Consider the following 16,259-nt stretch of genomic DNA (forward strand, 5'->3'; position numbering starts at 1 on the left):
CCAACCACTGGAGGACGACTGTGACCATGACCGTACGGGGGTACCCCTGGCCCGGGGAAGGGACCCGACGCCGGCGGCTGGGGTACGGGGTGGTTCCCCTTCCCCAGGGTGAAACACCACACCAGCCAGGTGAGAAGAAGCAGGGTCCGGTTGTCCACTAAAGTGCGACTGTACATCTGAGTAAACCAGACCCCGGATACAACAGTCTGCGCGTACAGGACCCAACCTCCACCACCCAACCCCAGCCGCAGACTCTCCGCCTGCGCTCACACCTCGCCGCAGGCGGTGGCGAGCTACAGTCGGCCGATACAGCATTTAAAAAAAAAAAAAAAAAAAAAAAAAAAAAAAACAAAAACCCAAAAAAAACCCCCGAATCCGGTTGTACCAACAACTGATCCCAAACCAGCAGTCGGCTACAGCCGGACCACGCGTTACAGTAACCGATCCTGATGTGCAATACGATTTGATTGTACGTACGAGTTGTGCACTACAGTCTGACTAAACTACAGCCTGACATTAAACTACGGGAATCGCCGCTTGTGATACAACCACCTGCATCCCTGGGCCTCGTCCTGTGTCCCCACGTCGCCTGTACTAACACCGGGCTACAATAACACTGTTACTGGGGGGGGAGGGGGGCGTTAACAGGACGGTTGGTTGCTACACTGGGAGCCAGTTGTGTGCGACAGCGCTTGGGGGATGGAGGGGACGTTGTGGGGGTGTAGCAGGGACAGGTTGGAGGAGGAGTCAGCGGGATTGTCTGACTGTGTGCTACGGTTGGAGGGGGGAGGGAGGTGGGACGACTGTAGAGGAGATGGGACAGCTGTAGCAGACAGCTGTAGGGGAGATGGGGTGGCGACTGTAGGACATGGCTGTAGGGAGTCGGGATGGCTGTAGGAGTGGTGGGGCGGCTGTAGGGGAGACAGGACAACTGCAGGACGTGGCTGTAAGGGAGCTGGGAGGGTTGTAGGGGAGACAGAATGGCTGTAGGGGAGAGGGGACGACTGTAGGAGACGGCTGTAGGGGAGATGGATTGACTTTAGGGGGATGGAACGGCTGTAGGGGTGAGGGGACGACTGTAGGGGAGCTGGGATGGCTGTAGGGGAGACAGGATGACTGTAGGAGATGGCTGTAAGGGAGCTGGGATGCCTGTAGGGGAGACAGAATGGCTGTAGGGGAGCCGGGACACCTGTAGGGGTGACGGGACGACTGTAGGAGATGGTTGTGGGGTAGCGGGATGACTGTAGGGGAGTTTGCGGGGGGGGGTTCCATATCATTAACTCCTCCCTCCCTCACTCTGCCCCCCTCCCCCCTTAATTAAGACCCACCCATCACCACCACCCCCCACCCCATAGTTTTCCACCTGACAATAGTCGGAGGGCGGGTGACACCCGGAGCCCCGGGAGGGTGGGGGGAACCCAGCGGGAGCCGCGGTCCCCTGGGGTTAAGACAGAGACACGTTAAAAAAAAAATTAATAATAAGGCCAAGAGGCTCCGCCCTCCCTGCCCACCACACCCTGACCACACCCCTGTTAGCTCCACCCCATCAAATAGCCCCGCCCCTTTGCTCTTAGCCCCGCCCTCCACGGAAAGGCCGGGGGGGGGGTCACTTATAGAGGAGATGGACGCGGCTCCCGTCGCAGTTGCCCCGGCCGAGTTTGTCGGCTTGTTCGGAGACCAGGCAGCGGACCAGGGGGAGGTTGGGTTGGTAAAAGGGGGCCGGGGGGGCGGGGGTGGCACCCAACCCCGGGGCAAAATGGTTGTCGGCTTCCCGGGATGGGTTGGACGACCGTCGGCGGGAGCGGAGCTGCTGGCGGTCCTGGAGCTGCTGGCGGAGTTCCGATACGCGTTCTTCCTTCTGCCGGGTGACAAATTTTGGGGGGGGGTGGTCAGATACCACCCTAATACCCATTAACGGTGTTGGGACACCCCCACCCCCCCCACACACATCACCCCCTTCCCACATCACCTCACCCGCCCCCCCCACGTTGAGGTGTTGGTACCTCCGAGATGTTCTGCCCCTTGTGGCACAGGTTGAAGCTACAACCCTGAAGCTACACCCCCACCTCTAGGGGGTGGCCACCCCCACACCATGTTTTTTTGGGGTTCCCCCCCACACACACACCTTGGTTTCCACCCCCCCACACACACCCCCCCCCCGCCCACCTCAGCAATGATTTTCTCCAGCTCCCGGTTCTCCTTCTCCAAGAGTCGGGATTTCTCCTCCTCGTTGTTGTTGGTGGAGGAGCCCGTCTTCATGGTGTCCTGCTGCTCCGACTGCCACTCGCCCCGGGTGATCAGGCGGCGCATCTGTAATGGACCCCGCTTGCCAACGGTGTCCCCCCCCCCTCCTCCCCCGGGAAACACCCACACCCGGTTGTCCCCCGTGTCCCCTTTTGACTGTCATCGCCAACTCCATGACCCTACTGGAGAAGAAACCTCTGCAGAGGCAACACCTTGACCTACAAGGGGTGGACGTAGGACGCCTGTTCCTCCCCACCCCAGAAGAAACACCTGGACCCTGCCACCCTCTTCCCTACCGACGCGTTGGGGATGTCAAATCTGTCCCCCTGCCCCAAGCAACCCCCGCACCCAGTTGTCCCCCGTGTCCTGTGTTGACCATCATCGCCAACTCCATGACCCTGCTGGAGAAGAAACCTCTGCAAGAGGCAACACCTTGGCCCTACACGGAGAGGATGTAGGACGCCTGTTCCTCCCCACCCCAGAAGAAACACTCTGACCCCGCCACCCCCTTCCCCACTGACACCTTGGGGACAAAGAGGACGACCAAGGTGATGTAGGAGGAGAAGACGACGGCCAACGAGGCGAAGGCGAAGGCCGCGTCCTGTTGGCTGCTGAGGATCATGGTGACGGGCGCCGTGATGAGGCAGAGGACCTGTGGGGAGGAAGGGGATGGGTTTTTTTTTTTTTGGGTGGGGGGGGTCACCGTATGGGATGTGGGGGTGAAGATGGAGGGGGGCAGAGCCACCCTGACTTACCGCCACGTTGTAGATGGCCATGCCCACCGCTCGGTGGTCATTGATCTTCTCCGTGGACACGCTCTTGGTTTCGTAGGCCAGGAAGATGCCCAGCAGCAGCAGCAACCCCTTGAAGCCGTAAAATATCCCTGGGAGGGGGGAGACACGACCATGGGTGGTCAAAGATGGACCCCCCCCCACCTGGTCTGGGGTGCGGGGAACTGTGGGTGGTCAAATAGGGACCTTCACCTGGCTCTAGGTGGGGGGAATCATGGGTGGTCAAAGACGGACCCCCACACACACCTGGTCTGGGGGTGGGGGGGAACCATGGGTGGTCAAAGAGGGACCCCCACCTGGTCTAGTGGAGAACCATGGGTGGTCAAATGGGGACCCCCAACTGGTTTGGGGTGGGGGGAGCTGTGGGTGGTCAAAGAGAGACCCTCACGTGGTTTGGGGTGGGGGACCCATGGGTGGTCAAGCAGGGACACCCCCCTGCCCCGCCCCCTGCCCCGGCCCCCATGGGTGCCTGGGTCTCCCCTTGGCTCTCTACAACGCACCTGTGCCCCCCAACCTTGCCTGTACCACCCAGTCCTGCCTGTACCCCCCCAAGTCCTGCCCCCACGCCCTCAGCTCTGCCCATCTCCCACCCCTCCGGCCCCCCCCCACACACACCCCCCCGCCCACCGAGCCAGGTGTTCATCTTGGTGGAGCTGCAATGCTCCAGCTGGGGCAGGATGGAGACGTCCGTGTCCGTCTTGGGCTCCTCCTTGGTGAACTCCTGTGGGGCGGGGAGGGGGTGAGAGGGGAGATGGGGTGGTTGGGGGGGGACCTTTTGCTGCGGGGTCCCCCCAGCAGTGCCCCGATGCCACAAGTATCCCCCTGACACCATGAGGATCCGCCCCTCCAAAGTCAAGAGCAACCCCCCAGCAGCACCCCAACACCATGGGCATCCCCCCAGCAGCACCCCAACACCTTGCGCAGCACCCCAACATCATGGCCATGCCTCTAGTGGCACCCCACCACCATAACCATTGCCCCAGCAGCACCCCGTCACCATGGACATCCCTCCAGCAACACCCCAACACCTCAAGAATCCCCGCAACGTTGCGAGCATCCTCCCCCCCCCCCCAGCAGCACCCCAACACCATGGACGTCCCCCCAGTAGCACCCCAAGACCTTGAGCATCTCCCCAACATTGCAAGCACCCCCTCAGCAGCACCTCAAGACCTTGGACATCCCCCCAGTAGCACCCCAAACCCATAAGCCTCACCCCAATGTCAAGAGCATCCCCCCAGCAGCACCCCAACACCTTGAGCAGCCCCCCAACATCACGAGCACCCCTGCAGCACCGCCCCAACACCATGAGGATCCCCCCCAAACTCAAGAGCATCCCCATAGTAGCACCCCAACACCATGGACATCCCCCCAGTAGCACCCCAACACCTTGAGCATCCCTCCAATGTCAAGACCATGCTCCCAGATGGACCCCAACGCCTTGAGCATCCCCCCACTATCACGAGCACCCCCCAGCAGCACCCCACCACCGTGGCCATCCCCTCTAGTAGCACCCCACCACCATGAGCATCCCTCCAGCAGCACCCCAACACCATGAGGATCCTCCCAAAGTCAAGAGCATCCTCACAGTAGCACCCCAACACCATGGACATCCTCCCAGTAGCACCCCAAACCCATGAGCATCACCCCAATGTCAAGACCATCCTCCCCAGCAGCACCCCAACATCATGGGCATCCCCTCCAGCAGCACCCCAACACCATGAGGATCCCCCCAAAGTCAAGAGCATCCTCACAGTAGCACCCCAGCACCATGAGGATCCCCCCAAAGTCAAGAGCATCCCCACAGTAGCACCCCAACACCATGGACATCCTCCCAGTAGCACCCCAAACCCATGAGCATCACCCCAGTAGCACCCCAACACCTTGAGCATCCCTCCAATGTCAAGACCATTCCCCCAGATGGACCCCAACGCCTTGAGCATCCCCCCACTATCACGAGCACCCCCCAGCAGCACCCCACCACCATGGACATCCCCTCTAGTAGCACCCCACCACCATGAGCATCCCCCCAGGAGCACCCCAACACCATGGGCATCCCCCCCCCCCCCAGCACCCCCAGTGTGAAGAGCACCCCCCCAAGCATTGCCCCACCTCAATGGTGCGGTGCAGGGGGTCCACAATTTGCCAGATGATCAGCGTGACCACGTCCAGACCCACAAGCAGCCCCACGGTGGCGTACAGCTTCCAAGGCTCCAGGGTCTGGGTGTGGGGACAACACAGTGTCACCGAGACCCCCCGTGACCACACTCTCCCCTGCCCCAAGTCCCCCCATGACCCACCAGGTCACCCCTCACCTTCCTCTTCTCCTTCTTGTCCTCCTTCTTGGTGAAGACGGTGTGGACCCACCAGATCTTGGTGAACATGCTGCCATAGGCCAGGCTGAACCCCAGCCCCAGGAGCCACAGCCGGGCCTGGGGAGGGGACGGGGGGGGACGGGAAGAACTGGTTGGACCTCCCCATCCAGCCGTACCTACCTCCGCTACACGCCCACGGGGTGTAACCCCCTCCCGTAGACCTCCTTTGGCCAACCGGTTTGGAATAGCCTGGCTCTACTCCCGACTGTTCATCCTCCGGTTGTCCCCATTCCCTGGTTGTACCTCCAACTGTTCCTCCTCCAGTTGTCCCCATACACTGGTTGTATCTCCAACTCTTCTTCCTCCAACTGTCCCCATCCCCTGGTTGTATCTCCAAGTGCTCCTCCTCCAGTTGCCCCCATCCCCTGGTTGTATCTCCAACTGTTCCTCCTCCAACTGTTCCTCCTGTGTCTGTCGCCATCCCCTGATTGTATCTCCAACTGTTCCTCCTCCAACTGTTCCTCCTTCTGTTGTCCCCATCCCCTGGTTGTATCTCCGACGGTTCCTCCTCCAACTGTCCCCGTCCCCTAGTTGTATCTCCAACAGTTCCTCCTCTGGTTGTCCCCATCCCCTGGCTGTATCTCCAACTGCTCCTCCTCCAGCTGTCCCCACCCCCTGGTTGTCCCCACTCCGCCTGTACCCCACAATGCCCCCACCAGCCCCATACCTGGCAAACGAAAGGGAAAAGCCCCGGCCCGATGTGGTACCCGTCGAGTCCTAGGGGGAAGACGGCAGCGAGCGCCAGGGTGCAGCCCACAGCCGTCATGTTGTTCAGGTACGGCTGGGAGTTCTGGATGTACCTGTGGGGCAGGGGGTGGTGGGTTGTTGAGGAGGTGGCATGTCACCCGGCCACCGTGCCCAGCGATCGGTGGTGTGTGACATTCAGCCAACCCAACGGGACGCAAGAAATGGGGACGTGAAGCGAGATCGCAGGAAACCACGTGCTACAACCCAGACGCTTGACAGCACCCGAAGCTCCTACGCAGCGAGAACGGGCAACTGGGTTATCTACTAACGACAACGTTTTGTCACCGTCATCTTCTGTAGGAGGACGCGGGAGCACATAATCCCCTTTTTTTTTCCCCTCTGGGTGTTGCGAACCACCCGCGGCTGAGCTTTTTTTTAACAGTTATGGCAAAGGGAAGGTGTATTTCCCCCCAAAAAAACCCTGGGAAAACGGGGAGGATCACTAACCGGACATGCCCGTTGTAGATGTTGAAGGCCAGGCAGATGATGGCCAGGAGGATGCCCAACGAGGCCAGCACCGAGACGGAGATGAAGAGCTTCTGGGACAGGAATCGGAAGGTGGTGATGACCTTGGTGTAATCGGCTGGAGGGGCACCTCCTGCAGAGCCCATGGCACAATTAGGGGACATGGTGGTGGTGGTGGGGTTTTCCCAACCCTTCCCCATGGCAGTGACCCCCTTGGTCCCACCCCATGCTCACCAATCCACTTGTCGTTGTTGTACCAGGACAGGTTGTCCTTGGTGCTGTCGTAGTAGCCAATCTTCTTGTAGACACCTCCTGCAAGGACAACAGGGACGGGTGAAGTGGGAGGGAAGGAGGAGCGAACACCCCTCCAGCGTTGGTGCACACCCCCACAGGATCACAGCCTGGGGGGGGGGGAGGTTGGAAGGGACCTCTGGGGGTCATCTGGTGCAACCCCCTGCTCAAGCAAGACCACCCAGAGGACGTCGTCCATGGTCACATCCGTGGGGCGTTTGGTTGGCTCCAAGGATGGAGACTCCACCACCACCTCTCTGGGCACCTTCTGCCAGTGCTTGGTCACCGGCACCACGAAAAAGTGGTTCCTGATGGTCTGCTGGAGCCTCCTGTACTCCAGTCCCTTCATCATCTTCATGGCCTTTTGCTGGATGCTCTCCAGTAGCTCTCCTGTACTGGGAAGCCCAGTATCTGCCCCGTCATGGCAGAGGTGGCTCATCAAAGATGAGGGTCAGGATCACCTCCTTGACCTATTCCAGAGCTCCTCCTGGTGCAGCCCAGGACACCGTTCGCCACCTTTGCCACATCACTGACTCCTCCTGGTCAACTTGGTGTCCCCCAGGACTCCATGGGTCTTCTCCGCAAAGCTGGTTGACCCCCAGCGCCTCTTCTGGTGCCTGGGGTTGTTCCCGGAGCACTTCCCCTCGTTGAACTTCATGAGGTTCCTCTCAGGCCACTTCTCCAACCTGTCAAGGTCCGTCTGGACCGGGGCACGAACCTCTGGCATCTCAACTGCTCCTCCCAGTTTGGTGTCATCAGCAAAGTGGCCGAGGATACTCTCGGCCCCATCATCCGGATCGTTGACGAAGAGGTTGAACAGGACTGGACCCAGTATTGACCCCTGGGGTGCGCCGCTGGTGACTGGCCTCCAACTGGACCTTCTGCCACTGATCCCCACCCCCTGGACCAGTTCAGCCAGTTTCCAGTCCACCCCATTCATCCAGCCCAGACTTCACCACCTTCTCTATGAAGATCTTCTGAGAGACAGCGCTGAAAGCCTTTCTGAAGCCAACGCAGACAATGTCCACTGCTCTTCCCTTGTCTACCAGGCCAATAGAAGTTGGCCACGTTGGCCAAGCACGACTTCTTGCCGAATCCATGCCTGACTACTCTTGATGACTTTCTCCTCCCAAGCTCGTCCCCCAAAGCTCCTCCACCTCCGGACCTTGCTCCGTCACGTGCAGGACCAGTTGCGTGTGGGTGACTTGGATACGAGGCCAAAAGGAGAAGGGGGTTGTCACCCCTTGAGAGGCCGCTCGGTGGTGGGACTCGTTGCAGTGAACATCTCAGGGTGGTTGTGCAGCCAACGTGGCCACGGTGCCGTGCTGCGGCTGTTGCGTGTGAAAGGGCGTTGTGGGACGCTCAGTGGTGGTCACCACATGCACCGCGGTGCCAGTGTCACCCTGATACGGCTGGGGTCACTCACCTTGCAGCTGCTCAATGAGCGTCCAGGCCATGCGGGAGCCGCTGGCGTCGAAGACGACGTGTCCCTGTGGGGTGGGATGGAGACGGGTGTCGGGGACTTGTCAGGTGGCAGGACCGCGTCCCCGGAGGGGTGTTGGGAGAACGTTTTCTCTGGGAGTTTCACGGGAGCTCATGGGGACACCCTTGACAGATGCTTTCAAGGCACCTTCACCATGACCTTGAAGGCGGAGGAGTTGAGGACATGGGAGACCTTGCTGGGGAAAAAAGGACACGCTGGGGCCAGGGACTGGCAGGGGATCAGGTGTGGGGCAACGCACCGAGACACCCTCGAAGGCGGAGGAGTTGAGGGCCCGGTAGATCTCGTCGGTGATGTTCTTGTTGTTGTAGTTGAAATCCTCCAGGCGCAAGCCCTTCTTCACCAGCTCCGCTGAGGTCTTGTTGAGGGCCAGGGCCAGGGCCCAGATGGCATCGTAGGCCAGCGGAGCCTCCTGAAAGCCTCCTGTCTCCTCAGGGTTCTTGCCCAACCGCTTCTGCAGCTTCTCGATGAACTCCTGGGACGTCTGGGCCAGGGAACAAGACGGTGGTGACGTGGTGAGTGGGACAGAACGGACCCCGCCCTGGGGTGTCCCATCTGTCCCCTCCATCCTCCCCATACCATGTTGGAGATGCTGCGGGTGTTCTCAGGGTTGAGCATGACGATCTCGGTGGTGACATGACCTTCCACGGCCTCGGCCATCTCCGCCTCGGTGCAGTTGATGGCTGGATCCTTGATGCGGAACCAGTTGTCGGCATACCAGCCGATGAGGAACCAGACGTACTTCTTGCCGTAGAGCTTCTCCTTGTAGACCTGTGTGGGCCAAGGGGTGGTGGTCTTACCCTTCCTTCACCCCATCCTTCCCACCATCCCTCTGTCCATCACTCTTCACCCCGTCCCATCCAGTCACCCGTCACTCATCTCCCCATCATGCCCATCCAGCCGGATCTCCGTCCATCCGCTCTTCACCCCATGCCTCTGCTCAACCTTCCCACCTTCTCACCACCCCACCTGTCCATCCAGCTGGACCTCTGTCCATCTGCTCTTCACCCTGTGCCTCCACTCAACCATTTCCCATCCCACCATCCCACCTGGCCACTCATCCATCCATCCATCCATCCATCCATCCATCCATCCATCCATCCCTCCATCCCTCCATCCACCCATCCCTCCATCCACCCATCCACCCACCCACCCATCCACCCACCCATCCATCCATCCATCCACCCATCCGTCCATCCATCCATCCTGCCACCCATCCATCCATCCACCCATCCATCCATCCACCCATCCACCCGTCCATCCATCCGTCCATCCATCCGTCCATCCATCCACCCATCCGTCCACCCATCCATCCATCCGTCCATCCATCCGTCCATCCATCCATCCATCTGTCCGTCCATCCATCCATCCGTCCGTCCATCCATCCGTCCGTCTGTCCGTTCATCCAGCCGTCCATCCGTCTGTCCCACCACCGTCACATCTACCCCCACTTCCACCCATCCCTCCTACCAGCTCTCTGCCCCCTCAACACCTACGTCCCACCACCCTTCGCTCCATCCCACCCTCCCAACTGCCCCACGTCCACCCACCCTTCTCTACCGCACGCCACCCGTGGTCCCATCCTCCTGTAAGCCCCCCCATGGTGGCCCCCCGCTACCCCACGCCCCCCCTTTCCATCCCTCACCTCACAGAAGACCTTACGCGCCTCCGTCTCGTAGAAGAGCCCCACAATGATACGGGCGTCCTGGCGCTGTAGGGAGACAAGTCACCCTGGGGTGGGAACTTCTGCTCCCCTTCCCTCCTTAGAGGCCCAATCCCACCCATCCTCATTTGCATAACTTTGCATAGGGGTGCTGAGGAGGACCAGAACCTTGGCATCGGCACAGCCAAGGTCATGGACGTTGCTCCCCATCTCCCGGCTGGAGGAGGTTCACCATTGACCCAGATGCTTGGGGTGTCTCTGCTGCCTTTGGGGTGCGGGACGTGGCTCCACCTGCCCTCCTTCCCCCCCCCCGATGGTTGTGGGGTGTCGGGGAGATGGGGGGGGGGGACACAGGGACACTCGTTGGGGACAAGGGCAAGGTGGGACTCACCTTGAGGTTACGCACGGGCGCGGCGGGGTCGGAGAAGAAGCTCTGGCGGAAGGTGATTTCCAAACCGGCTTCCTTCACCCGCTGGTCCAGGTCGTCGAGGGTCTGGTTGGCGGTGGGGCAGGAGGGGTTGGGGGGTGGCGGGGGGGTGGGGGGGGCAGGCACGGGGCAGGGTCAGGCAGGGATGGGGGGCAGAAGGGAAAGAGAGTGCAGAGTGAGTCCGGGGAGGACGGCGGGGTTGGGGGCCACCAAGCAGGGGTTGGGAGGCGAGTTGTTTGCCGGGAAGGGGGTGGGTGGTGGGTCAACGTTAACACTTGGACCAAGCTGTGGGTCCAGGATGAGGTGGGGCGAGGGGTTGCGGGGCAGGTTTTGGGGTTTTTTTGGGTTGGGGGGGGGGTGGGGGTGACAAGTGGCGGTGGGGTGGTTGCCGGCCGCGCGTACCGAGGTGAAGACCTCCGTGGTCTGCTGGATGGTGGCGATCTTGGTCCAGCCCCACTTCTTGAAGAGCTGGACGCGGGTGGGGTTGTGCAGGGTGGCCGAGGGGTGGGTGCGGAAGAAGGTGGGGAAGCGCTGGCGGTTGGAGAGGGCGGGGGAGCTGGAGCCGTAGGAAAGCTGGAATGGGGCGGGGCGGGCTGGGCGTCAACACCCAACAGTCGGACCCGCACCCCCTCCCCACCACCACCACCACCGACCACCACCACCCCCCCCCCGTAGCCTGGCGTCAACCCCCCGGGAGCTGTAGCCCATCGTCGGCGCCAGCGGTTGGGGCGGGCCGGGAATCGCAACGGGTGCGGGTACAACCGCGGCTACAGCCGGCCGCGCCGCAAGGCTGGGGGGTGTCAAAAGAGCCGCACGGCCAGCGACAACCGTCTAGGTGCGGCTGCGGGCGTAGCGACAGCCTGAAAGCAACAACCGCGCGGGCAGCAGGGACGGCACACGGAGCAACAGCCGCACGCGTAGCAACAACAGCGCGCCTAGCAACAACCCGAAAGCAACAGTCAACAAAAAGCAACAACCTGTAAGCAACGACCGCAGACGTAGCAACAACCGCACACGTAGCAACAACCACAGATGTAGTAACAACCCGAAAGCAACAGCCGCACTGATAGCAACAACCTGAAAGCAACAACCATATGGGGAGCGGCAACCGCACGCATAGCAACAACTTGAAAGCAACAGTCGCAAAAGTAGCAACAACCTGAAAGCAACAGCCGCACAGATAGCAACAACCTGAAAGCAACAAAACTGTACGGGTAGCAACAACCACACACATAGCAACAACCGCACACGCAGCAACAACCGCACACATAGCAACGACCACAGCTGTAGTAACAACCCGAAAGCAACAGTCGCACAAGTAGCAGCAACCCGAAAGCAACAGCCGCACAGATAGCAACAACTTGAAAGCAACAACCGTATGGGTACTGGCAGCCGCACGCGTAGCAACAACTTGAAAGCAACAGTCGCACAGATAGCAACAACCTGAAAGCAACAAAACCGTATGGGTAGCAACAACCACACACGTAGCAACAACCGCACACGTAGCAACAACTGCACACATAGCAACAACTTGAAAGCATCAGTCGACAAAAAGCAACAACCTGAAAGCAACACCCGTATGGGTGGCAACAACCACACACGTAGCGACAACTTGAAAGCAACAACACTACGGGTGGCAACAATTTAAAAGCAACAATCACACCCACAGCAACAACTTGAAAACAACAACCACATGGGTAGCAACAACCTGAAAGCAACAACTGGAGATGCAGTAACAACTTGAAAGCAACAATCACACACGTAGCAACAACCACATACCCAGCAACAGCTTGAAAGCAACGGTCGCACAGGTGGTGACAACCTGACACAACAGCTGCGCAGGCAGCAACAACCACACACGTAACAACAACCTGAAAGCAATAATTGCACGGGCAGCAAAAGCCGTGCACATATACCGACAACCGCACACAGAGCAACAACCTGAAAGCAACAGCCGCACACCAAGCAACAGCCACACACACCAACAGTCGCACACATAGCAAGAGCCGCACAGGCAGCAACGACACAAGTAGCAAGACCCCAAAGGCAACAGCCGCACACCAAGCAACAACCACACACACAAACAGTCGCACACATAGCAAGAGCCTGCAAGCAACAGTCACACACGCAGCAACAGCCGCCCAGGCAGCAACAACCACACATGTAACAACACCCTGAAAGCAATAGCCGCACACGGAGCAACAACTGCACAAGTAGCAGCAACGACACAAGTAGCAACACCCTGAAAGCAAGGACCACACATGGAGCAACAACCACACACACCAACAGCCGCACACGTAGCAACAGCCACATGGGCAGCAACAACCACACAGGTAACACCCTGAAAGCAACAGCCACACGCGGAGCAACAACTGCACATGGAGCAACAGCCACAGCAGCAGCAACAACAACACAAGTAGCAACACCCTGAAAGCAACAGCCACCCACCAAGCAACAACCACAAACCCCAACCGTCGCACACGTAGCAACAGCTGCACGGGCAGCAACAACCACATGTGTAACACCACCCTGAAAGCAACAGCCGCACAAGGAACAACAACTGCACCTGGAGCAACAACCGCACAGGCAGCAACAACGACACAAGTAGCAACACCCTGAAGGCAACAGCCACCCACCAAGCAACAACCGCACCCCCCAATGGTCCCATGTGTAGCAACAACCTGAAAGCAACAGCTGTGCCCCCAGCAACAACCACCCCCCCCCCCCCCAACAGTCGCACCCATCCCAACACCTGGAAAGCCACAGCCGTCCCCCCCCAGCAACCCCCGTAGCTACAGCCGTGCGTTCCCCGCTGCCCCGCGCCCCGCTGCCTCCCGCCACGTGTTCCCCCCCCCAACCACCACCCCCCCGCAACCGCTCCAGGGACACCGAGACACCCCCCGACCCCCACCCCCGTCCCAGTACACCCCAACAGGCACCAGCTGAAGCACCGCCCTGTCACCCCCATCCCCGCCTTGGTCTCCACCCAACCCAACGCGGTCGAGGCGGGATGGAGGGGTGAAAGGGGTGGTGGTGGGGGGGGGTGTCCCCCAGCTTCTGTCCCCCCTGCCGTGTCCCTCCCCCCCCAGGACCCCCGTGACCTTGGGGACATGGCGGGGGGTGGTGGGGGACGTGGAGGTGGGTCCTCACCACGATGAGGTTCCACATCCGGGCGGCCTCGGCCACCAGCGTGGAGACGCTGCTACAGCCGGGCATGAGGATGATCTTGATGGGGTCGTTGTAGAGGAGCTCGTAGAGGTACTTGGTGGCCTGGCCGGGGTCACACTGAGGGGGGGGAAAGGGGGGGGGACACATATGGGGGGATTTGGGGACACTGGGAGGTGGCTTCGGGAGCCCACCACCTCCCAGTATGAGCCACCAGCTCCATCCCAAAGACCCTCCAAGGGGGGGGGACCCAGGCGTCCGGGCACCCATCAGCTCAAAGGACCCATCTGGGACGCGGCGGGGGGGGGACAGGGACACAAGGGGGGGGGGTTGTGGACATGACGGGGGGGGGGTTGGGGACACAAAGGGGGGGGTTGGGGATGCTGGGAGGTGGCTTTTGGAGCCCACCAGGTCCCAGTATGAGCCACCAGCTCCATCCCAAAGGACAGTCCAAGGGGGGGGACCCGGGTGTCTGGGATGGGGGGGGGACACACATGGGGACACAAGGGGGGGGTTGGGGACATGGGGGGGGGGTTGGGGACACAAAGGGGGGGGTTGGGGACGCTGGGAGGTGGCTTTTGGAGCCCACCAGGTCCCAGTATGAGCCACCAGCTCCATCCCAAAGGACTGTCCAAGGCGGGGGACCTGGGTGTCTGGGATGGGGGGGGGGACGGGGACACAAGGGGGGGTTGGGGACATGGGGGGGGGGGGTTGGGGACACAAAGGGGGGGGTTGGGGACGCCGGGAGGTGGCTTTTGGAGCCCACCAGGTCCCAGTATGAGCCACCAGCTCCATCCCAAAGGACTGTCCAAGGCGGGGGACCTGGGTGTCTGGGATGGGGGGGGGGGACGGGGACACGAGGGGGGGTTGGGGACATGGGGGGGTTGGGGACATGAGGGGGGGGGTTGGGGACACAAAGGGGGGGGTTGGGGACGCTGGGAGGTGGCTTTTGGAGCCCACCAGGTCCCAGTATGAGCCACCAGCTCCATCCCAAAGGACCGCCCAAGGGGGGGGACCTGGGTGTCTGGGATGGGGGGGGGGACGGGGACACAAGGGGGGGGGTGGGGACATGGGGGGGGGGGTTGGGGACACAAAGGGGGGGGTTGGGGACGCCAGGAGGTGGCTTTTGGAGCCCAGCACCTCCCAGTATGAGCCACCAGCTCCATCCCAAAGGACCGTCCAAGGGGGGGGACCCGGGTGTCTGGGATGGGGGGGGGACACACATGGGGACACAAGGGGGGGGTTGGGGACACAAGGGGGGGGTTGGGGACACAAAGGGGGGGGTTGGGGACGCTGGGAGGTGGCTTCTGGAGCCCAGCACCTCCCAGTATGAGCCACCAGCGCCATTCCAAAGGACCGTCCAAGGGGGGGACCCGGGTGTCTGGGATGGGGGGGGGGGGACGGGGACACAAGGGGGGGTTGGGGACATGGGGGGGGGGTTGGGGACACAAAGGGGGGGGTTGGGGACGCCGGGAGGTGGCTTTTGGAGTCCACCAGGTCCCAGTATGAGCCACCAGCTCCATTCCAAAGGACCGCCCAAGGGGGGGACCTGGGTGGCTGCGATGGGGGGGGGGACGGGGACACAAGGGGGGGTTGGGGACATGGGGGGGGGGGTTGGGGACACAAAGGGGGGGGGTTGGGGACGCTGGGAGGTGGCTTTTGGAGCCCACCAGGTCCCAGTATGAGCCACCAGCTCCATCCCAAAGGACAGTCCAAGGGGGGGGACCCGGGTGTCTGGGATGGGGGGGGGGGACACACATGGGGACACAAGGGGGGGGTTGGGGACATGGGGGGGGGGTTGGGGACACAAAGGGGGGATTGGGGACGCTGGGAGGTGGCTTCTGGAGCCCACCACGTCCCAGTATGAGCCACCAGCTCCATTCCAAGGACCATCCAAGGGGGGGGACCCGGGTGTCTGGGATGGGGTGGGGGGGACGGGGACACAAGGGGGGGTGGGGACATGGGGGGGGGGTTGGGGACGCAAAGGGGGGGGTTGGGGACGCCGGGAGGTGGCTTTTGGAGCCCACCAGGTCCCAGTATGAGCCACCAGCTCCATCCCAAAGGACTGTCCAAGGGGGGGACCTGGGTGTCTGGGATGGGGGGGGGGACGGGGACACAAGGGGGGGTTGGGGACATGGGGGGGGGTTGGGGACACAAAGGGGGGATTGGGGACGCTGGGAGGTGGCTTCTGGAGCCCAGCACCTCCCAGTATGAGCCACCAGCTCCATTCCAAAGGACCATCCAAGGGGGGGACCCCGGGTGTCTGGGATGGGGGGGGGGGGATGGGGACACAAGGGGGGGGTGGGGACATGGGGGGGGTGTTGGGGACACAAAGGGGGGGGGTTGGGGACGCCGGGAGGTGGCTTTTGGAGCCCACCAGGTCCCAGTATGAGCCACCAGCTCCATCCCAAAGGACCGTCCAAGGGGGGGGACCCGGGTGTCTGGGATGGGGGGGGGGGGACGGGGACACAAGGGGGGGGTTGGGGACACAAGAGGGGGGGTTGGGGACATGGGGGGGGGTTGGGGGACACAAAGGGGGGGGTTGGGGACGCTGAGGAGGTGGCTTTTGGAGCCCAGCCCCTCCCAGTAGGAT

General features: G+C 61.5%; 1 protein-coding gene across 1 annotated transcript in view; it reads right to left on the minus strand.

Annotated features, from left to right (window-relative positions):
• Positions 1-130: 130 nt before the first annotated feature.
• The window catches only part of GABBR1 (gamma-aminobutyric acid type B receptor subunit 1), a 29,995-nt gene continuing 13,866 nt past the window's right edge, over positions 131-16,259 (minus strand). Inside the window, exons 7-23 of the mRNA XM_074567558.1 lie at positions 13,652-13,786; positions 10,904-11,074; positions 10,466-10,567; positions 10,057-10,122; positions 8,991-9,182; positions 8,653-8,895; positions 8,337-8,400; positions 6,854-6,931; positions 6,602-6,752; positions 6,075-6,207; positions 5,348-5,464; positions 5,145-5,252; positions 3,663-3,756; positions 3,000-3,127; positions 2,768-2,896; positions 2,167-2,310; positions 131-1,858 (exon numbers count right to left, since the gene is read on the minus strand). Of these exons, the coding sequence (XP_074423659.1) occupies positions 1,607-1,858; positions 2,167-2,310; positions 2,768-2,896; positions 3,000-3,127; positions 3,663-3,756; positions 5,145-5,252; positions 5,348-5,464; positions 6,075-6,207; positions 6,602-6,752; positions 6,854-6,931; positions 8,337-8,400; positions 8,653-8,895; positions 8,991-9,182; positions 10,057-10,122; positions 10,466-10,567; positions 10,904-11,074; positions 13,652-13,786 (2,307 nt within the window). The 3' untranslated portion in view covers positions 131-1,606. The remainder of the gene's footprint in view (positions 1,859-2,166; positions 2,311-2,767; positions 2,897-2,999; positions 3,128-3,662; positions 3,757-5,144; positions 5,253-5,347; positions 5,465-6,074; positions 6,208-6,601; positions 6,753-6,853; positions 6,932-8,336; positions 8,401-8,652; positions 8,896-8,990; positions 9,183-10,056; positions 10,123-10,465; positions 10,568-10,903; positions 11,075-13,651; positions 13,787-16,259) is intronic.

This window comes from Larus michahellis, chromosome 29 (genome assembly GCF_964199755.1).
Source record: "Larus michahellis chromosome 29, bLarMic1.1, whole genome shotgun sequence".
In the NCBI taxonomy this organism is placed as follows: domain Eukaryota; kingdom Metazoa; phylum Chordata; class Aves; order Charadriiformes; family Laridae; genus Larus; species Larus michahellis.